The sequence below is a fragment of the Lepisosteus oculatus genome, chromosome 5 (genome assembly GCF_040954835.1).
Source record: "Lepisosteus oculatus isolate fLepOcu1 chromosome 5, fLepOcu1.hap2, whole genome shotgun sequence".
NCBI lineage: Eukaryota > Metazoa > Chordata > Actinopteri > Semionotiformes > Lepisosteidae > Lepisosteus > Lepisosteus oculatus.
In genome coordinates this window covers 56372937-56396306 of record NC_090700.1, presented here as the reverse complement: position 1 = coordinate 56396306, position 23370 = coordinate 56372937, and the positions used below count along the sequence as shown (strand labels likewise).

Genomic DNA, 23370 nt, shown 5'->3' with positions numbered 1-23370 from the left:
TCAGTGTGGCAGTGCCCCAGAGGGGTGTGAGGGGTGTGAGGGGTGGGGCAGTGCCCCAGAGGGGTGTGTCAGTGTGGCAGTGCCCCAGAGGGGTGTGAGGGGTGTGAGGGGTGGGGCAGTGCCCCAGAGGGGTGTGTCAGTGTGGCAGTGCCCCAGAGGGGTGTGAGGGGTGTGAGGGGTGTGGCAGTGCCCCAGAGGGGTGTGAGGGGTGTGAGGGGTGGGGCAGTGCCCCAGAGGGGTGTGTCAGTGTGGCAGTGCCCCAGAGGGGTGTGAGGGGTGTGAGGGGTGTGAGGGGTGTGGCAGTGCCCCAGAGGGGTGTGAGGGGTGTGGCAGTGCCCCAGAGGGGTGTGTCAGTGTGGCAGTGCCCCAGAGGGGTGTGAGGGGTGTGAGGGGTGTGAGGGGTGTGGCAGTGTCCCAGAGGGGTGTGAGGGGTGTGAGGGGTGTGGCAGTGCCCCAGAGGGGTGTGAGGGGTGTGAGGGGTGTGGCAGTGCCCCAGAGGGGTGTGAGGGGTGTGGCAGTGCCCCAGAGGGGTGTGAGGGGTGTGGCAGTGCCCCAGAGGGGTGTGTCAGTGTGGCAGTGCCCCAGAGGGGTGTGAGGGGTGTGGCAGTGCCCCAGAGGGGTGTGTCAGTGTGGCAGTGCCCCAGAGGGGTGTGAGGGGTGGCAGTGTGGCAATGCCCCAGAGGGATAGCACTGGTCTAAGCGCAGACCTGGGACCTGCCCGTACAGAAGACAATATCATAGGACTGAACTGACGTCTGAGGTTTCAGACCTCGTTAACATTCCAAGTTGTCTCTGCTTGTCTGGGCTGTAATGGGTGTTTATGTTTCCTCTGCTCTGATCTCTTTGCATCATGAAGAAAGTATTGCTGTGTCACACATAAAAAAGTAGACACTGCATGAAATTCTGGAAAGCTAAACAAAAAAACATCTTGTTTAATTTAGTTTTCATTTGCAAACAGTTGCATGTTGATCCAGTTTAATTGACATATAGATGCTGTGTTATTAAAAGAAAAGCCAGTTTGCTGAACAGAGTTTTCTGAACATTTAGGACTGTAATATGGCCAGCGGTGGGTGTAGAAGCTTTGTGATGTTGTATAAATTATTAGCAGATGTACATTCATTTGGAAAACTGAGAAGCAGTGTGTATAGAATCACTAAAAACATATTTTCATAGTTTGAATATTCTATCTATTCTATTTGGAAAATGTATTTTGTATTAAAGATACAATACCTTGTTTAATAAAACATGTAGAAATTTCATCACTGTGATCTACTTTCAGTACTGTATTGAATTTTTAAAACATCTGTTTTTGTTAGCTAAAGCTGCACAGCTCTCGTGTCTGAAATGTACAGTATATGCTATTCAAGGTCTTTTTGTTTTGGGAAATGTTTTGACTGAGAGGTTCCTGGTGCTTTCATGTGCTGTCATTCCTGCAGCACAGAGGAGCAAAGATCATTGTGAGGCTGCCGGAGAGCCGATTTATGTTTCATAACAATCAGTCAGCTTTTTGTACAAACCTTTCTCTAGTGGTTATGAAATATTAGCAGATTTCTAAACATACTCTTTACATTTCAGAATGAGAAACATGATAACAATTGTGAGACTATAATTTAAAGACTCATCCACACAGCTTATAACATATATTTACATATATTTTATTATTTAATTCTACAATTAATTTTATCATATATGAACTTTTTCAGGAAATGCTATGTAATTAAAATTTAATTTGGGTTACTTGAACTGGTTTCACTGAGAGTAGGAAACCTATTTTCACATTAACAAGATATATTATAATAAAGTAAAAAAAAAATACTGAATTATTTCTGATTTTGCTCTAAGTGATTATGAAGAGGCAGGCCTGACCCTTGATGCTTTGACTGCATTTCATTTTTAGGTTATTAACAGTCTGATTAGTTTTACAGAAGCATATATAGGACAGCTTTCTGTTTTGTGTTTTGGTAATGGGTTAATAAAACAAAGTGTATTCCCTACGCAACTGGGGACATTGATGGAAGCTGAGTTGTAGACACTATATTGATATCAGAACACAAAGTTAGTGAAACAAAAAGTGAGGTTAATGTTGAGATACAAAGTCATGTTAAAGTCAATCTTAACTCCTGGGTTCTTCACAAATCGACAGGCTGCTGTGTTAAAAGCTGGATTTCTGAAATTCATTATATTTCCCTGGGTGTTGTCGTAGTGCTTTAAGGAATGTACCTGTAACATTTATTTTCTTAATTCATTGTGTCCTTCAAGGGGACACCTCTCTTCAGTGGGGACCTTGGGGCTAATGTCACTCCCCACAGAAGAAAGAGCCATTGGAGTTTATGATTGCCCATGCTGTGAGTGTCATACTGTGGATGAACTGCATTGTCTTTAGCTGTAGTGTGAATATAGTAGAGGTGTACCTGTGAGGCTTAACAAGAAATGTTGAAATATGATGCCAGAGATTCCATGAGACAGACATGAGAGCTCGGTGCTAGGGGTATTCCACGGACCAGTACAAATCAGTCTAAATGTCAATAGATAGGGTGCTGGCTCAAAGAGCATTTTGGAAGTTCTGAAAGAGGATCTGCTGTGCACTTAAACCTTTTTGGGATGTAATGGTTATGACTTGCGCAGGTTTGTCATCCTGCTGCACCAAGGTGGCACCATTAGAAATTCAGTTTCTCCAAGCAGTGGAAACCCACCTGGCGTGCCCAGTCTGGACCGGGCCTGAACTCACTGTGACACGACTGGCCGAGCAGCAAGCCTGGCGGACCTGGGCCTCTCAATGTCTGCTAAGACCGTCTGTGCACCTCCAGGATTGCAGTGACATAAGAGAGGCTTGCCATCCCTCTGACTGCTTCTCTTGATTCGCCAAGGCGCTGTGGAGGGCGCACCTCGTCAGACGGGCGTGTCGTAACAGCATGCATGCAGCACAGGGCTTGTAGCTGGAAAGGCAAGTTGAAAGCTTGTCTGAGTGTAAAAAGGGGTTAGAACAAAGTTTAATTACCAGGTGCTTCATCAGTGCTTGAATTGAAAAGCCTTAAAGACCTTTTGGTGAGGTCACCTAGTATGACGTCATTTACTCTGTCTGTGATATCCAGGCCTCTTCTGAAATATATAGGGAGATAGCCTTAGGGTTTGGACTGTTGGATCCAATGAGACTTTATTAGTATGTTTTTTTTTTAATGCAAACTGCTATAGATTTTCAACTTGTTGTTATTCATTTGGCTGAGAAGATTAAGTTCATAAATGTCACCGAAACACTCATTTTGTGACTGTTGTTCACCCTGTACATTCGGTCAATTGCCATTAATAACTTCCTACATGTAAGTTTATTTTGCAAAAGGCATGATTTGTTGATTAAGCTAATTGACCATGGTGTTGAATGACAGTGCAAAACAACTGCACTACAATATTGTCATCAGACTGGTCCCAATACATAAATTGCAGCTGTGAAAAACGCATATCCTAAACTCTTCAAAATTCTCTTTCATCTGCGGATGATGCATATGGGACCAAGTTTGAACTTCTGTCCCAAAACAGAAACTTTAAAAGATTGGCACCAGCTGATCCAATTTTCGTGCCCTCTCTAACCAGTGAAGGTTTCCTAACAAAAATGATTATATTAATTGAATAAATGTGTCTTATTGTCTTACTTCTCGATGCAATTATGATCTTCATTCTCTCCACTGTGATATGCAATGGTTTTAAACAGATTCTGTGGAGCGCCTGATGTACGGAGTGCTGAACACAACTGAATGAACCCACTGAGCTACATGCCTGCTCGCAGACTGCTGTGTCAGTGCTCTTCCTGTGGGGCCGGGTTACGCCCACACCATATGTAACACTGTGACTTCGCGGAGGCGAACTGGGGAATTTCCTTCCTCCTACTCTCTCCAGCGCTGCCCGTCTCCCTCCAACTCTTAATTCCCCTCCCCCTCTCACGTTTGCTGTTTTCAAATACCAGGAAGAATTTTGAAGGAATCTCTACAGTCTGGCTGTTTGAATTCTGTGATATCTTCACAGCTTTATCATTATTTATTAATGACTTGTATGCACTGTGGTATTGTATTCTGTATTATTTTACATTTGTTTCAAAAGTGTTTTACTTCCTATTTGTATATTTTTTAATGGCAAGCAGAAATGTGCACAAATTCAAACGAGGTGATCCTTCCATTTTCAAGATTATTAGCTGTCTAGAAATATATTCAAACAAAAGATCTAGGTGTTTTATAAATATGAGAGATAGTAACTGACAGATGCATTTTGAAAAAAATTATCAGCATTAACAGACAGTTACAGTACACAAACAGATTGACATAACAGTGTTTTTTTACTTGGATCTTTTTAACTGTTTCTTGTAATCTAGGAGTGTTTGGGTTTGCTGTTGTGGTTCCAATAAAAATTTAAAGAAATAAAGTTTTGTCTGCCCACATTTTATTGAATTCTTCACTTCTTACCTTTTGCACATAAACACCTTTTTTACTGGGTTACCAAGAAATTGTATTCATGGGAGATTTACACTGTATCACACACTGCCAAAACAAGCATTACTGGTTTTCCAGATTTCACACACTTGGTTATGGAAGCAGTAGGCCTGAATGAGTGAGTTTTGAACTTAGTAGCCAGCTGTTCCAAGGATCTCATCTAGCCATTTCTTGAAAGAGGCCAGGACTATATGGCTGGGGAGCCTGTTCCACACTCCCACAACTCTTTGGGTAAAGAAGTGTCTCCTGTTACCAGTTTTAAAAGCACTTCTGTGTAGTTTCCACTGATATTTTTCTAGTTCATATTCAACAGCTTTAAAAAACTGTTTAAACAAACACTGTAAGGATTTCAGATGACTTATTAAATAAAATAATTTTGAGATATTGTATGGGACCAAATTCTGAATACTCTGGTCCTCCCCTCCCCAATTCTCTTAATTGAGCAGATTACTTGCTTAATTGCTCAATAATGCACAGCTGTTCCCGATCTTTAGAACCAAGTGACCTATAAAATTAACTGGAATGGGGCTTGTCAGGACCCATTGGATGCCCCTGCTCTAAAGGCTTGTAAAAAACGTATTCAAAGAGCTGCAGTATAACTGGCTCCAGTGCCTGTTAAAGTGTGTTTCATCTGCCACTGAATCACTGAGTGATATACAGCTCTTCATTCCCTGGTCACACTCACCATCTGAGTCAGGCAAGATATTTATAGACAAATTCACCCCAGGGGTCTCTGACAGGCCAATTCACCATACATACGGTAATAAATAAGAACAGGATATCTCATGTCATTTCTTGTTTCTTAGCAGGATGTCTTGTGTAGCTTAAGCGAGATATCCCACAGGTTTGTAGAATCCATTAAACTGAAGAATTCTTCTTATTTTTTTCCTCTGCAGTAAGTCTCATTTTGGAAACTAACTGCTGCTCTTGGCACAATTCCATCATTATTATTTGTTCATCTGACTTATGACTTCACCAAGCTGATAACCCAGTGCTGGAGATAACTCTTCACTCAATGAAAGGCAGAAAGATAGAACATAAAATCTCCATGTGCATTCTGAACAGGAGAACTGAGGAGTTTCTTCAGGACACTTGGGTTTGGTTAATCACTTCTCATGAATTCATATTTCCTGTCAAAGATTCTAAATTATGAGCAAATTAATAACAAACTATGTAATGTGCACACAACCTGCTGTTTGTACAAATCTGGTGTCTTACTTGGCACAATTGTGATAACTTCATAAGGAATTTGGAAGTTACCTGGACAAAAAGTAAGATGATTGAGTTATTCCCTTTATAGTCTTAAACAGAACAGATTTCTTTTCTCCTTTAAAACAGAATTGTCAAATTCTACGAATATAAAAGAATATTATCCATTTTTGAAGGTTCATGTAGTGTCCTTAACTCCCATCCTTCCTTCACTTACGTATTTCTGGAAAGGATTACAACAGCCCAGACCCTGTTCTTGAAGCCCAGGGCACTGGACAGGGCTACAGTCTGGAATGGATGCAAGCTATATACAAAAGGAATCACAGCCTGGAATTGAACCCAGGGCCCAGGAGCTCTGAGGCAGCAGCTCTTACTAACAGAGCTATCCCAACCTTACTGCCATAAGCAAAAAACTTAGAACAACACTTTCTTTATACAATAAAATGCATCTGCAGTTTTGTGTTTAATTATGACTCTGAAGTTATAATGTATGCACTTACGTCATGTCAAAGTTAACCACACAGAAACACAGGTGTCCAAGGAGGCTTTGTAATTTATATAATGTCCACTAGAGTACATACAGAAATGAATAATCTGAATTAAATTAAATGTCAGCAAAACTGACATTTTAAATTTGCCTTTTTATGAAAATGTCATGTTTACTATATGCTTTTTTTGAAGATTAGACATAAAGTCTTTCTTTGATTTCTACATGCATTCTCTAAGGAATTCTGATAGAAACTGTAAAGCGTAGACATAAGTTTTGCAAAGACAACACTAAGCACAGCCGGTCAGAGGTTCAGTTATTTATTTTAGGGACTGGTCCTGTGATCTATGTCTTGTAGTGGACTTTCGTTTCTGACCTAAACAGCAGTTGGAGCTCTTTTTTAAACACATATACACCACAAATGTGCAATTTTAGAGCTGTAATATAAAGAGAGACACTTCACAACAATCTTCAAAAGTGAAATATTATATTGTGGCTTAATTACGCGTTTTTATTATTTTGTTTGCTATTAGAAATGTTCTATTACAAAATTGGAAATAACATACAAATTAAAAAAAAAATCCAAACACTAATAAGAAATCCGATCATTGTATTTTCAGCCAGGATGCATAAGGAGGAACCCCACTGTTAGTACAGCTGGGCTCCTAAGCACCTCCTCCACAGATGAGAACGTGTGCCCTGCTGAAGACCTGATTAAGGAAGACAGGCGTGTGAAACCCTCTGTCACTGCTAGCACACTCAACACTTCCCAGGGAGCCATGCATAACACTTTCCATGGGCATTTGTGGAACTAGCTCTTTCCTGACGCAGCACACAATCCTTCACGAATCCACCAGCAAGGGACTCTCTACTGCATCTGATGCTTCCCCACACTTTCCTGATCTGTACAATTATATTTTGACATACAGTACCTATAAAGCTAGTGCGCACAGAGGAAAATCAGCTCAACATGTGGCTGTTCGTGTTATCAGATGAAACATGTTGCATAGCTTAAGAACCTTAGGAACCACATACAGGGAACAGGATCTGTGGTTCATCAGCAAAGAAATTAAAGCTGATGCCTTACTCATGAAGAACCTGGCCCTATGGTTACAAATAGCCACTAAAAAGAATGGGACTTAGAACAGAGCCCTGCAGGACGCCTGAACTGACTAACTTTGTCAAAGAGGACCATTATCCAATCTGAACAAATCGTTTTCATCATTAGTTGCTTTTAAACCACAAATAAACAATTCTAATAAAACCAACAATAATCTTTAATCTATTTAGCTGGATGATGTGATCAATGGTGTCAGAGGCAACACTGTGGTCCAGCAGGACAAGAATGGATAAGAAACCATCAGAGGCAGTAGTCAGCAGCTGTGGGTTAATCATTAATAATCCCAGCAGGAACTGTTTCTCTACTAGGAAGCACCTGAACACTGATTGAAATGGCTCAGATTAGTGATCTTCTAACTATACAGTTAGAATTCTCTTAATTGAGCAGATTACTTGCTTAATTGCTCAATAATGCACAGCTGTTCCCAATCTTCCCAATATACAGTAAGAACCAAGAACATTTGCAAAAATGGCAGTTAGATATCAGTTAGATTACTCTTTTATTAAGGAGAAAAGTCATTTAAAGGTTCAGAAAAGGCTCCAGATCTTAATGTTTCAGTGAGGATGTGTGAAAACGAGACATGGACAAGAAAAAACAAGACAGTGAGAACAGAATGCAAGGAACAGATGATGGGCTCATTTTATTGATTATTTCAGAAAGCTGCTGAGAAGAGACAGAATGAAACTCTTCCATTTCTCTCAACATGACATTACGTGTTCTCAGAAGTGGAATTACAATTTGTGATAATCCATCCATCTATCAATTTTCTAGCTGCTCTATCCAAATTGTTGGGGAGCCCGAACTTATCCCAGCAAGCAACAGGTACAAGGTGGGAAACTCCCTGGATGGAACGATGTCTGGTATTATCAAAGTAAATAACAGCTCAGACAATTAAGTGCATTGGTCCCTAGAGTGGTGTTCTTTACTAGATCTACATAAGAGATGATGATCTATACTGTAAAAAAAAGGAATCTGGAGTTACTATTCCCATCTCCCATTAGTTTCCCAGAAAACAGGTGGCGGTCAGTGTATTTCTACAGTGCATTGTTTGAAGGCAGTGTAAATCAATAGACAGGCCAGTCTCCCTCTATCTGTATTTAAATTTAAACCCATGAATCTCGGGAAAGTATGAGATTTCATGGCAAGAAGTGAGCAAAGGAGAGCGAAGTATGAATGAGATGTTTCTAGTTTTTATCCAGAGCTAACTGAACTGAAATTGCACTGAGAAAGCAGTAGTAATAATCATCACCTTTATTTTATGTGGCACCTACAAAAGTAGCTTCACAAGGTGATCTAAGAGAGAAACTGTAAGAGTGCAAAGGCATAATGGAGTCCTTAAAGCTGAAGGTCAAAGAGATATGAGTATGAAAAGGTTTGGGAGAGCAAAGGTGAATGAATAGAACTGATGTTACAAAACATAATGGTATACAGTAGGTCTGTGAGCAGATACCGGAACTTCAGGGACATAACTACACCCACTGCTGATAGCAATCAGGTGAAAATGCTAACAAAGGCTTCATACAGGAATTGCAAACCGCTTATCTGTTATTTGCTGACATGGCCGAATGAGATTTCTATCACTCATTTTACATACCCAGCTTCTCCTCCATGCGTATTTACAAGCTAACTCCACCAGCACCTGTGTGTAACAGGAGCCGGTCCAGGCTCCGATGAAGCGTAGTTCAGGACCCAATGCAGACGGTATAATCCGGAAGTAAGTGGAGAAGGACAACAGGGAAAAGACGTAGAGGATCAGGAGGGGTTGACAGACAGGGGGGCGTGACGACGGTGATCCCGTGCTCGGGGGCTGGGCGAAGGCAAACAAGCCCAAACAGTCCAAGGGGAAAATCCGGGGCGCAGTCTGGAGTCCAGGAACCAGGGGATCCATCCGAGACAGACAGACGGGATCTGGAACGGGAACAAGGAGTAAAAACAGGGTAACGAGGCCAGGTGCTCCGAGCCCCGGACTCAGACGGTGAGGGCGCCATAAGGAAGCCTATGCTGTCGGGTGTTTCCTGGACCCGCTGGTAGGCGTGTTTCCTGGCATCCATCTCCCAATGCTGAGCCTGGAATAGCGAGAGCGCCAGGCTTAAATAATAACAGACTAAACAGGAATAATCACATAATCAACTAAAATACGAAAGGGTCAGAGCGCCCTTAAGGGGAGGGATGGCGATCGTGACACTGCTTAGCCCACACCAGATTCTTCTCTCACCATCCTTCTGATTGGCCCTTGTCCCATTTTCTTGTTGCGCACATGGGGATCTGTGCTCTGACCCCCAGCTTCTCTCTCCCCGTCTGTGTTCCTGTGTGTCTCATGGAGAGCAAGCTGGGGTATGAGAAAAAACAAATTCCTAATGCAAGAAATTGCATATAGTCAATAAAGTGAACTCCTCACCTCAGCCAAGCTAACCTCCCTCAACCCAGCAGGCAAAGAATGTCTGTTCCCAGCTCTATGCCACTGCCATACTGCCTGCGCTGTTAGAATCACCTGTTATATACTGTAGAAGAAACGGGTGAAACTTAATTCCAAATATATTACAAATTTTGAATTTCAGTACTCCATCAGCTTTCCTCAGTCCTGTGAAATTTCCTTTTTCCCATTTAGGCAAAGACTTAGCTCACAGACAAAATCAGTGACTTTCTGATATGTTATCCTTGCAAAGTAAGTTGGAGTGATGTGTAATACAGAACAACATCAGACATTTAATATTAGTTATTAAATAAAGATAAATAGCTACGGTAGAATTGTCTCCTATGCAACATGTTTCATCTGTTAACACGAACAGCCACATGTTGAGCTGATTTTCCTCTGTGCACACTAGCTTTACAGGTACTGTATGTCACAATATTCCATAGACACAACAAAAGTGGACTTTAAAGTTGTCTTTTTTATCGTGTGCCATTGGATGAGCTAACAGAATCCCCCCTTCTCCATGAATTAACTATGACATGTTAAACAAAGGGAAATGTCCCCGTGGACATAAATACTCTTGAATAAAGACTCTCTCAAACACTCTTGAGTCTTTGTTAACATGCTGTGAAACAGTGTCAGCCTAGATTACTGCCCAGTACAGCTCCTTTTTTTCTTTGATAAACTAGACGGTAACACAAGCAACAGCACCCTCAGATGGACTTGGTTAAATCTCTGTTGAAGCCGTTATTGGACTGATTTAAAAGACAAACATGCAGTGGGTAAGAATTTACTCAGAGACACTAATCCAGTAATTTAGCAGTAAGTTTCTCAGGTGTCTGTTCCTCATTGGTGTTGTGGTCATGCTTACACAGGGCAGACACTGCTGTAGAGCATTCACCTGCAAACTGATGGCTTAAAGGTTTAACAGAAAAAAACATTTTTAAATGGGCATTCTTTAAAGTTTAAAATACAACTCTAGACTGATCTTTTGAAAAATCATTACCTTCCACTGGCTACCTACCTTCCAGTTATATAAAAACATTATAAGTACACTTCTCCTGGAATGTTGATTGCTATATGGCATGTGTTTCATAATCATTTCACGGTTTTGCAGCTTTAACTTGATGTATTACTGTCGGTTCTTCTGCATCAGTGAAGTGGAACATAGTACTAATTGAAGCAGAGCACTCAGGAATTTGAAACAGCGTGTACCTTTTATTTCTGAGTGCCAGCTTTGAATTGCTGGCCCCATCATTCTCCAGCTGAAATGCTCTTTCCGACAAAAGCTCTATCCATCTGTAGTGTCTCTTCTGCATTATGGACACAAGACTGTGTGACCTGACACATGTCTAATAAAGCACCTGGATCACTAAGTACAACCAACAGCTGCTTTAAAAGTACAGGAGACGCACAGAACTTTTTGAAGTCAAGGAGGTGTTCCTGTACATGAGGTGTTGTCATGACTACCACTGTAATAGTTTCTAGGTCAAGCATTGTTGACTAGTCTAAAAGGCATGCTCATATTCATTGTGCAGCACATAGGCGTGACAATAGTCCTGACATTCCTCAGCTGTTTAAATACAGTATTTAATCATGTGTTCCTGATTTTCTTTGGAAGCTGGGAAGAACAAGCAGCACTGGCCGAATTTCATGCAGATGAGAGATGCTGACAAACCAGCCCTAGGTGACGCCACTGAGGAGAGCGAAGTCATCGGATGGATGTGTTACAAACAGACTTCAGCTAACCTGAAGAAAGTGCACAGCACACTTTCATTGCAATGGCTCTGATTTCCTGAGCCGCTGTTGTGATTTTGCGATTTCTCAGGATGGCTGTGTGCGGTGCTTCTCCAAGTGAGCATTGCAAATGGAGGTATGTGAGGCTGGCAGCTGTGTTCACCATGGGCACGAGATGCAGCCTCATTGTGCAGCTCCTGCAGCTGCAGCAGGATGACAGTGAACGGCCTCAGCTGGGGCATCATTCAACACTGAAGTGGACACTGACAAACAGGAAATGTGACTTAGCCGCCTCATGGTGAGTATCCACATGTTGAATTCAATCTCAAAGTCTGCAATGTAGTCCTGGTAAACAGGGCTTTGATTGACAGGTCCCACAATGCCTCACAACTGAAGCAAAGGCCACTTGAGTTCTGTTTCTCAGTACAACCAGCTCTGGCTGTAGTGGGAAGAAGCGCCTTTAAACCTGCCCATGAAAGGGACAAGTATAAATCTCGCTGTAGGTTGGAGGAAACAGGACCACCTAAAAAAAAAACCATGGGAACGTGCTGAGAACTTGCAAACTCCTTGCAGACTGGCTTTTCTGAGTTCAACACATGTGGAAGCTGGAGTTGACCCTGGAACTGTAAGAGCCATGCTGCCATGATGCCCTCCCTGAAAGTGAGAACTGCAGAGCGCACAGTTTCTGCCAGGAACCTAGAGAATGTGAACTTACATCTGACAACAGACACCACCCTGCAAGAACCAGCTTTGTTTGTAGACCAACAAAAGTGAAAAAGCAGTCACATGTCAAGTTCACTGCGAAGTCCTGGTTCTTGACACAGGGAAGCCATCGCTGAGGCTGGTATTGCGTGGGGAGTGAATCCAGCCACCAACAACCCCAGAAGCCACCAGATACCCTCTGTGACTGCGGTGAGCATAGCAGTATCACAATCTGGAGAGCCAGCACCCTGACCAGCGGAGCTGACCTTCACCTCTGTCAGGGTGGCTGGTGTGCACGACTGGGGCAACATCAGCGATCCACTTCTGGAGCCTTCTGCCTGTTCTTATGGTCGTCTTTGTTTTCCTCACTTCTAGAGTGTATCCTGATCTGGCACTGAGACTCAGTCACCCACAGAAACTTCATTCTGGCCCTGGAGGGCTGTGGTGTCTTTTGGGTTTCATTGCACCCTGGACTCTTGATGGCTTCACTGAATTCAGTGTACGCTAAATATAGATCTTTTCCCACCAAAGTCTCCAGGCCTTTACTCAGTGAAGGTTGTAAATTACTTAAAAATCCCCGTGTCTTCTCCCATGGTATGAACATCACTGACTGAACTAGTTCAGGAAGATCTGCAGGCCATGTAACCTTAATGATACTTGTTTATATTTCATAGTAAATATATGGCTTGTTTACAATGAAATGTTATTTTTGATTTATATTAGCTGTTTAAGGTTACATTCTTACGACCCCTACTTTTTCAGAGTGCTACATTAACCATAGACAGTGGTATTGCTGCTTTGTAAATAATTTGAGGTAGAGCTACTGGAATAATTTAATAAAGTTTAAATAATGTACAAGGATCAATAATATTTGTATAAAGATGGATCAGATGTGCTTTTATTAATTGGGAAACTAGGAAACGAAAACACAGGGTTACAGTCTTTTGTGACGAATTAAAGCAATCATCAGGTAAGAAGGAGTAACGACTTGTCAAATCTGTAACAGACATTATGCACCTCCACATTAACAGGAGGTAACAGTATAAATGTGTGAAAACATTGTGTTTTACACTTGTGCTATATTTTAGATTACAACCCTGCGACGTTTTACTGTTGTGACTTGTTACGTTCTGGTAAACGCTACAGAACACCACATTAATGATAGTACAACAGAAGACTACAATACAGAAAACATAGTTATATATGACAAACAACTACCGTTTTAATCTGTTAATTTCAACATGCATGAAAAAAATATCCTTTTTGGATTGGTTACGTCGGAACCTTCCCCTCCCATTTGTTTTTCCGAGTCGGAAGATATTAGGTCTGACACCAGATGTTACGGTTACTACCAACAGACCGGCTCTGTAACTAAGGAAGTGTGGTTCATAGGCAGTTTCAAACGTGGATATTTACTGTTTATGTATCAGGTTTTCCATGTACTCGCCAGTAAAGAAAAATAACCTTTGGACGTGTATCGTTCCATTGCAGAATATATATATATATTGAACATAGTACGTGCATTGCGGTAATAATTGGAAATGTTTCAATAAAGGACATCAGATGTGATAAAGAATCGTTTTATCTAAATACATTTGCTACATTTTAGATACGTCTAAATATTGCTGTATTTTTAATTGAGCTGAATCGATGAATGTGAAATTTTAAATCCGCAAATCTGAACTGAAATGCTTCCCAATAAATACCAATACACCAGAGGACGATTCCTTGCTCCAACGGTAAGTGAATTAACAGCAGGTTGGACTATTTCAGCCAACACAACCGATTCGTAATTAACAGGTTGTACAAAATATTGAATGTCTAGCATCATAATCAAATCGTCTAGCAGATTAACTACTGTATTCCTTTCAGAACATTTCATTTATTGACTCTATCAGGGCAGTAATACCTTTGTGTTTGTGTGTTATATTTCAACAGTCGTGTTTTGGCATCGGCAGGTCTTTGTTTATGTTCAGCTTCAGTTATCGAAAGTAACGAGATTTTAATGACAACAACAACAATGTACAACAGTGCTAACAAACAAGATGTGGCCTTTTGAGATCAAATTCTGTACGTTCATATGGCTTTCTTGTGCAGTCTGTTTTATTTTTTTGGGGTTTTCATAAAAATATCTGCTCTAAATATCAATCTGACACAGTACACATGCAACAAAAAATTAAAGGTTAAGCGTTACACGTACTGTAATGTCATAAAATTACAATTAATTGAAATCATACAGGAAATCATAATCTTTTGTTTAGGTTTTGGTATAGCAGTTGCTCTTCACACATATGCCCCTATTCAAAGATGTTCAAGCTGAAGCTGTATGAGATATATTAGGTAAACTGTATGAGATAAGGGTCCCTAGTGGAGTGTACTGGAAACATGGTTACACATTATACAGAGACATTCACAACACATTTTATCTCTGGCACACTCCTGCCACGTCTTCCCTTGCCAGGTTTCTATAATCTGCTCCTTCCTTTTCCCACTGTTCAACACAGCTGTTAGCCCCTGGTATTCTCCCACCCAGAGAAATGTATCTTCCACCTGGCCAGCCTCCCTGCCAGCCCTGTCCATCCAAACCAACTCATCCCGGAGTCTGTGACTGGCCTTGTCTTCTCTCTTCCTTGCTTTTCTCAGGCTACTCTTTTACTCCAGTTCCTCCACTGGTTCCCTATTTCCACATGCATCTGATTCATCCACTCTGCTCCTGCCTGCCATCAGTCTCTTATCTCTCCCTGCCTCATCTCACCAATCTCATTTTTTCAGACCACCTGTTCCTTTCTCATTTGTTGAATGAACAATCCTCAGAAATCAGAAGTGAAGCTGAAGACTCATGTATTTATACAGTTCCTGCAACCTCTCAGCTCTTCACTGTGTCCTTCAATAACTCTTACACAGTATTGCACTAATGGTTTGAAATTTCAAACTGGAAATTGTACGTACTGTACCAAAGATATACCTGCAGAGTGTTTACATACAGTTACGGTGTTTACAACTGCTCTGTATTCACACTATACACTGGCTTAGTTGTTCTGCTTGTGCAGAACTTGCATTACTCTTCTAAACTTGTCGTAGTTTGTGGAGGGTTATTTTTATTTTGTTTAATTTATTTTTTACGTGCTGAAACTGCATTATTGCTTTGTGTGCTTACAATATAGTGTAAAATAAACAGTGTAAGTTTCTTGGGATGCCTGCATAAGCTAAACCAGTGGTTTCTAACCCTAGTTCTGGGGGAGCACTTCTGTGTGCTGGTTTTCATTCCAGTTGAGCTCTAAAAGCTCTAGTGCTAATTGATGACTTAACTGATATGCGTATTTGCTTAGACATTTAACTGTTTTCTTAATTCTTCGGCATTAATGATGTTATATAGTCTCCCCTCAACTTGCCATCAGTTCTGACTAAACAGCTCTTACTAGGTATAAATTATAACTTTATAACAGTGGGCTGTATTTCAGTTCTGAAACTGAGAAATTGGTACAGAGTAAAAATCCCACTTGATCTTTGAAGAGCTGAACGCAGATATGCATGTACAGTATGTACTGTATATCTTTGTTGAATTCCCCAATGGTGGAGGACCTGGTCTTTTAGTACAGCACCTATCCACTGTTTAGGAAGTGGAGTTGTGTGGCTCTGAACCGGGGGTGGGGGGAGCAAAACTACAGAGCTAATAGGTTGTACAATATACTTTTCAGGTGGGATTTGCCCCAACTGGCAGATCTTTGAAGTGAGACTGTCTGTACAGTTGTATTACATTTTGTTGAACTTTTGATGTCCCTCTGTAGTGTGGTTGATAATTTCAAAGATAGTTGTAAGATATTGAAACTGAATATTAATTGTGATTATGGCACTGTATTGGGAGATTTGTAACAGACTTTTGGTTTCTAAGGTAATTTTAAAATGCACCACCATCAATAAAATTCTGTCAACCATTCAGTCCTCTGCATAAAAAGTTATCTTTTCCAAGTCAGGATAATTTTGCTGCATTAATCATTTCTGTTTAAGCCACTAGTGAATCGCAGAAATGGAGAAAAATATAATTCACTTCAAACATTAAAAATTAACTGGAATTACTCAGTTATATTTTATTCCTAGATTAAGAAAAATAACTTTATATAAACCAAGAGTATATATAAAGTGTGAGTTGCAAATCAGTCCAATAAGATTTTATTCCTTAATTGTATCCAGGTTACTTAATCCTGTTGCAATTGGCCCAGAACATTGATTATCAGCAAAGTAGGACTGTATCTCAGTCCAGTGATGTGGTCGTGTTGTATTTACAATAGTTTATAAAAAAAACATTCTTACCCAATTGAAGTATTTTAAAAAAAAGCACATTTATTCTTATGACTTTGGTATCAAATGATTCTGCATTTTCAGAAATATACACCAGTGTGTTTAAATAATATTTGTTTGAATGCTTGAAAGCTTTATTGTCTTCCCTCGTCTTCACCTGGCAGGCAGCGGACCTTCTGAAATTGTCTGTGTTGTGTTGGTGTTTCTACAGGTAAACAGCTATAATTTGCAGCTGGGGACCCTGAGCACTGCTGCGCCAGAACGAGTGTCGTTTCAGAAGCCGGTGAGCAATGTCTAGCCTTACTGCGCCAGAGTCTAGCCATACTGCGCCAGAGTACAGCCATACTGCGCCACAGTCCAGCCTTACTGCGCCAGAGTCCAGCAATACTGCGCCAGAGTACAGCCATAGTGCGCCACAGTCCAGCCTTACTGCGCCACAGTCCAGCCATACTGCGCCAGAGTACAGCCATACTGCGCCACAGTCCAGCCTTACTGCGCCAGAGTCCAGCCTTACTGCGCCAGAGTCCAGCCTTACTGCACCAGAGTACAGCCTTACTGCGCCACAGTCCAGCCATACTGCGCCAGAGTCCAGCCTTACTGCGCCAGAGTCCAGCCTTACTGCGCCAGAGTCCAGCCTTACTGCGCCACAGTCCAGCCATACTGCGCCAGAGTCCAGCCATACTGCGCCAGAGTCCAGCCATACTGCGCCAGAGTCCAGCCTTACTGCGCCAGAGTCCAGCCTTACTGCGCCAGAGTCAAGTCGAACTGTGCCACAGTCTAGCCGTGCTGCACCAGAGTCTAACTGTACTGCGCCGGAGACTAGCTGGAGCTCTGTGTCTTCGCTCTGTTGACCGATTCAGTGTAGCAGAGTGGCACCTGAGTTGGAATTTCGATTTTATTTTGTGTGTTGGTTTACACCATTCTCCCTCCATTAGTTAAGCAGCTGGAATATTTTCTTATTTCTAGCTGGCTTCATTTTTTAAATCAGCTCAGGCTTTTCAAAAAAGTATTTCCTAATGATGCCCCCATTTCTACGGAATGGAAATTTATGATAACAGCATAGAAATTCAGAAATGTTGTGAACATGAGAAGGGCACTGTGTTTATAAACTTTACTTGAAGTTTTTTTTTTTCTGTATGTAGTTTTGTCCTCAAATAGATATAAATTACTAACACCCAAAGCTTTGTGTACAGTATGTGGTTGGAATTTCTATCTCCACACCTAGCGGGACATCTGTGCCCCTGAATTGCAAAAGTAAATTCAGAATAGCTACATTCATTGCCTTTAAACATAGACCAAGGCCAAGGAAAAGACAGACGATTTAGGAAAAATATTAAATCAAATAGTTCTTTTGTGCTTATTAAAAGCACAAAAAACTCCTTGAAGGCGTTTAAAAACCACCCCACATTTAGCTCTGACAAGAACTTGTAATAGAACACAAGCTATTCCTTTGAAACTATCAAATGGACACGACGTCTGAAATACTCAATAGTAAACATTAGTCATTTCTCCATGGCCTTTCTTAATTGCATTTCAATTCTTTCTCTTCTGCTAAACAGTAGGCTTTGAAGTGGAGTGCTGCATTCAAATCAAAGGGCTCTTGTGCTTTAAACAATTCTGAGAAAACACATCTTTTATTGATTAAATACACTTATTTACCACACATTTTCATGCTCCTGACAAAATCCCCATATCAGTGGAACTGAACTCTTCATGAAACATAATGAGTTTTGACATTTGCAGGGAAAGACTTAAATCCAGGTGTATTTCTACATTCTGTCCCCAGTGTCAGTGATGTAATTCTAAAGTGAGAATATCTACATTTCATGCTATACGTCATGATAAAGATATTAAATTCTGCAATGCTTTTGAACCTGATAAACAACATGTTACATTTTGGAGCCTATAGATTAGTCACTAATTTATAGGCTCAATTGCCTTTTTTAAATACATAAAGTAAAGGTTAAACCACTCTTGATTAGGTTTTAAAAATAATCTGTTTTCATTCTCATAGCTTGACTTTCGCCTGGCTAAAGACCTGCCTGGCCTCAGTAGAGAGGTAGCTCCAGACAGCTTGAGGATTAATGCAACCAGACAAGGTAATCCTGAGTATCGAAATAGGCAATTATATTCAAGTATACAACTATATGTACATGTATTCTAACACAATAAGTGCTATGGGTCTTCTATTGCCTGTTTGAAACTGGATTCACTGTAAACAAACCAGAGAAAACTGAACTGATTGAGTTTTTTTAATGATGATAGAACCTTAGAGATAGTTAAAATAAACAAATGTCATGGAAAGATCAAAAGAAACCTGCAAATGAGGTTTCATTCCTGACAATTAATTCCTCACCTGCTAGGTAAAAAAGAACTGAATAAATAGAGACTATTCATGCATAATTACAGTCAAGGGGTACTAGTAACTGTAACCCCAAATTCCCTTAGGTTGTTGGTAATTGTTTTCCTAGCTATTGTAATCAGACCAGGAAGTACAAGCAGCTGAGTAGCTTCGTAGCTACGATGACACAGTGTAGGAAGGGATTGCAGTAAATCCAGGGAAACACTTTGTTGGACAAGCTACAGTATGACCTCTGGTCATCCAAAATGGAACAATCTGGCATACATACCTTAAAACTCTTTACCAAATCCTCCTAAATACCAATAGATCTGACCAAAATATTACGTATGAAAAACACATCATTTTGGCATCTGCTATTATTGACAACCAAAACCCCTTGATCTCCCCAATCACTGAGCAGAAGCTACTTGGCAAACCCCAGGCCCTCAGACCACTCAAGGTCTGTAGCCAAGATGGAGTCAACAAAGGGATGCTGTGACACAGCAGCTTGAAGTTGCAGCAAGCCCTGATCAAACTCTTCAACCTAATCATGAAAGCCGGGTATTTCCCTGAGGCCTGCAATCAAGGACTGATCGTGCCTATCTATAAGAGTGGAGATAGACTCAATCTCAGTGTACAACATAATGAAATCAATGTACTTGGAGAACAAATGTCAAAATTGGAAACAAAAGGAAATAATTCTTCACCCAAGGTCGTGGAGTGAGACAAGGCTCAGGGCTGCAGCCTGAGCCCAACACTGTTCAATGTCTATATCAATGAGTTAGCAGGAATGTTGGAACAGTCTGCAGCTCCTGATCTCACACTACATGACACAGAGATTATGTTCCTGCTCTACGTGGATGACCTTGTCCTGCTGTCGCCCACAGAACAGTTGCTGCATCAGAGCATGGCACTGACAATCAGTCTGGACAAGACCAGATTCTTGGTCTTCCAGAAGAAAGCCAGATCTCAGGGAAACCATTCCCATAGAAAAGTACCATTTCACACTCAACAACAGCATATTGAAGTGCACACTGAGCTAACCAATACCTTTGACTATCAGCTCATCTGGGAGTTTTGACCTGGCAGTGAAGGCACTCAGGGCTTTCTATTCAATGAGAAGGAGGCTTTTCAGCATTAACCCACCAACAAGAATCTGGCTCCAAATATTTGAAAGGGTAATTCAACCCATTTGCCGATACAAAAGTGAAGTGTGGGGTCCCCTCACAGACCAGGATTACACTAAATGGGAGAAACACCCCATAGAAACTCTGCTCTTAGGGTTAGAAAAATTCCTAACAGCTCATGCAGGGCCAAATTAGAACAATATCCACTATTAATAAATATACTGAAGAAAGTAATAAAGTATTGGCTTCACGTAAAAAGCAGTGACCAAAACTCCTCCCACCACAAGGCCCTGCTAAGCCAAGAGCTGAGCCCAACAAAGAGCCTTCTGAGCCAGCTGGTCCTGGGGCTCGCTGGCCCAGGCCACACCGACACCAGCCAGCCTCCGGACAGCAGTGCTAAAGCACCTCAAATCAGTCTCAACCACATCACATGAGGAATATCTCACACACTGGGACACACACACACACACAAACACAACATAAACTAGAATGCTACACAACTGTAAACAGACAATACATACCTGCCAAATATTTGACTAAGATAAGAAACAGCAAAAAGAAACTGACCCTGGCGAAGTACAGGCTCATTGACCACATTCTGGCCATTGAAACTGGGCGACACAGGCAGACCTGTCTGTCCAGAGAGGACAGGCTGTGTTCCCACTGCCAGCCAAGAGAAACAGAGACAGAGATACACTTCCTACTGCACTGCGACAAATATTCTGGGATTAGAGAAGCATTCTTCCAAATTTACAAATCTAATCCCAGAATTCCCACACCTGCCAGAATTACAGCAACTCCCAATCCTACAGAGTGTTGAGGCAGGGTGCCTCTGAACCAAGGCCAATGAGAAGAACTTGTAACATGAGGCCAAAGTCAGACCATATACAGTAATTCTATTTATCAGGATTAGCTTCAGTAAATATATATATATGTTTTTATCAAACTAATGTGGAAGTATTGCAGATAGCAGGCATGTATTGCAACAGGACCAGAAGTGAAATATAAATTCTGCATTACTTCTGGGCAGAAAGGACTGTGCCAGAATCCAGAACTGTTTAAAAAAAACAAACAAGATGTTTACTTGTTCTATTGTAGTAATTCATTTTAATTCAATACATTTGTAATTCAAAGAGAAGCTTGGTAACCAGCCTTCGCTACAGCCTCACTGCCTAGTGCTCTCTCCCTGTGTCCTCTGCAGGCGGGAGGCTCATCAGCGCTCAGAATGCTGGAAGACCCTCCCAGCCTCCTGCGCTGGCCTTTGGCATGGAGTTTACGGGGCAGGACAGGGTGCTGTGCCAGCTGTCTGCAGGCACTCCTCGGGGGCATAGTGGTGACAGTGTGGCACCAGCCCACAGGCCCTGGTCTAGGCAAGCTTCCCACAGCGCGGGGGCGAGCTCCTCCCACAGCTGCCCTCTAGACACCCCGATGGCTGGCAAGAAGCTGGAAGGTCAGCCCTTTCCTTCCTTTGTACTGGCCGTGAGGATATTCTTTCTCCCAGGTTTCACCAGAGTGGTTGGAAATCAAGTAAATTATCTCATTTCAGTAGTGAGATGTTCTGCTCCAGCTGGGTTCTGTGTTTGTCATCTCTTTTCTCTTACTTTCCACGTGGTGTGAACCCAGATTTCACATTCTGTCTGTTTGCTCTACAAGAAAATACATTGTTTTAAACAACCCAAAATGCATGTTATATATGTTAGGATTAGCTGTTACACACACTAACATGGAGTAGATTAATACTGGATGGTAATATGTTTAAGTTTGCTTTACATTTTAATCAGTCATCAATCATTTTATATTTATTTGCTATTTCATAATAATTTCTAATCAAATTCTAATCAGTTTTCAATACATGAAGATCAGTGACAGAACATTGCCTGTGCCTATCCTACCAGAAAAAAACTAGTACTATATCAATAAACTAAGTACTTTAAGCAAGAAAGCAAAACAAAACAAAGTGCCAGATTGACATTGCATATCACTCTTTGAATCTGAAGAGAGAAAAAGAACAGCCTGTAATTTGCCAGAAATTAATGCAAATGGTTTGTTTAGTGACATAATTTATTATTTAGTCATTCTGAATTTATCCGGCATCAATCCCAACAAATAATAATAACTACAAAAATCCTTATGGAGCATAAAGTTCTGCTGACCTCTTCTTCCTTCAATTTTTCTTTCCTAAATGTATTTGCTAATTTGCTTATTTGTACCATATGAGCTCCTTTTGTGGGTTTCTGGACCTATCTGTCCAGCCATGTGGTGAAAACAGATTCTCTGGGATGCTATACAGTAAATGACTGGACTGTATCCTTGGACAAGATACTAGCAACCAGATATAGGAATAGCAGAGTAGGCTGAAAGGTCACCTTTCATTTGTACCATTTCTTTTATTCTTATTATTGCAACTTTTTGATGAAGCAGAATTCACATAATTCCCTCAAATCACATATCCTCCACAGGCTTCCTTCATGGGTCTCCGGGCTAGGGGTCATTGCTGTGATCAGTCCGTGTCCCATGAGTACTTTGTCTTTCCTCAAAGGCGATGCAGCAGTGCTTTTGGAGAACGCCTCAGCCCCTGGGGTCCCCGTGGCCTTCCGCTCCCGGGAGGACCATGCAGCCAGCCCGGAGCGCCTGGATCTGGATGGGTAAGGCCAGCCGGGGGCCATGCACTAGTGGGAAACAGCAATTCACACACTGGCAGAGCTGGGACTGTATTCGCTTCAATACGTTTTAGAGAGAATTCCTCTGTGTTTCCACTTGTTGAATAGCGAAGATGAGATCTGCTCATTCCAGTGTGTCTGCAGGCAAAAGTTTAGTAAAAGTCAGAAATCCATTGAGCAGCTACCAGTTTTTTTCTACTTTCCTGGTCTACCCAGTCATCGTGACCTTCCTGGATTCCACTGTGAAAATGTAAGGGGGATTTGTGGGTGTAAAAAGGCCCTGGTAAATCATTTGGTACATTTAGTCACTTCATAAAACTCAGGTAATTTGTTCTACCATAGGTTTTATGAATAAAAATAAATGTTCTCTGTACAGGAGGACAACAGTGTAAAAATAATATTTTCTTTAGTTTGCTGGACATACATAACCCTGTTGATATCCAGAGAAATGAGAATCAGTCCCCATGATGTACTGTAGACTGACTGTGGACACATTTGTGTGCTGTTGACAAACAGTCCCGTGTATTAATAGTAGATTGCTTTCTTTATTTCATCCTCTCAGAAGAACAGTAAACTGACTTTTTCGTGCAGTTCGGTGACCTAGGTTATACTTTTGGGGTACGTTGCATAATACTGAAATAAATCTCACAAATGTTTTCTTTGATTTAGTCACAGTAAGATAGTTCACTCTGGAAATCACTGCCCTGACTGTTGGAAAGCAAGAAACTGGAGCCGTTCCGGCCAAGATTTTGCTTTTGCAGTTTGTTTTTGACAACATGGTCTCCTTCCTACTCAAT

At 41.3% G+C, this 23370-nt stretch overlaps 1 protein-coding gene across 1 annotated transcript in view; it reads left to right on the top strand.

Moving 5' to 3' along the window:
- The first annotated feature begins 11318 nt into the window (after nt 1-11318).
- Nucleotides 11319-23370, top strand: part of LOC102694672 (leucine-rich repeat-containing protein 49) — a 109494-nt gene continuing 97442 nt past the window's right edge. Inside the window, exons 1-5 of the mRNA XM_015343365.2 lie at nt 11319-13885; nt 16657-16728; nt 18460-18544; nt 21115-21363; nt 22453-22558. Of these exons, the coding sequence (XP_015198851.2) occupies nt 13835-13885; nt 16657-16728; nt 18460-18544; nt 21115-21363; nt 22453-22558 (563 nt within the window). The 5' untranslated portion in view covers nt 11319-13834. The remainder of the gene's footprint in view (nt 13886-16656; nt 16729-18459; nt 18545-21114; nt 21364-22452; nt 22559-23370) is intronic.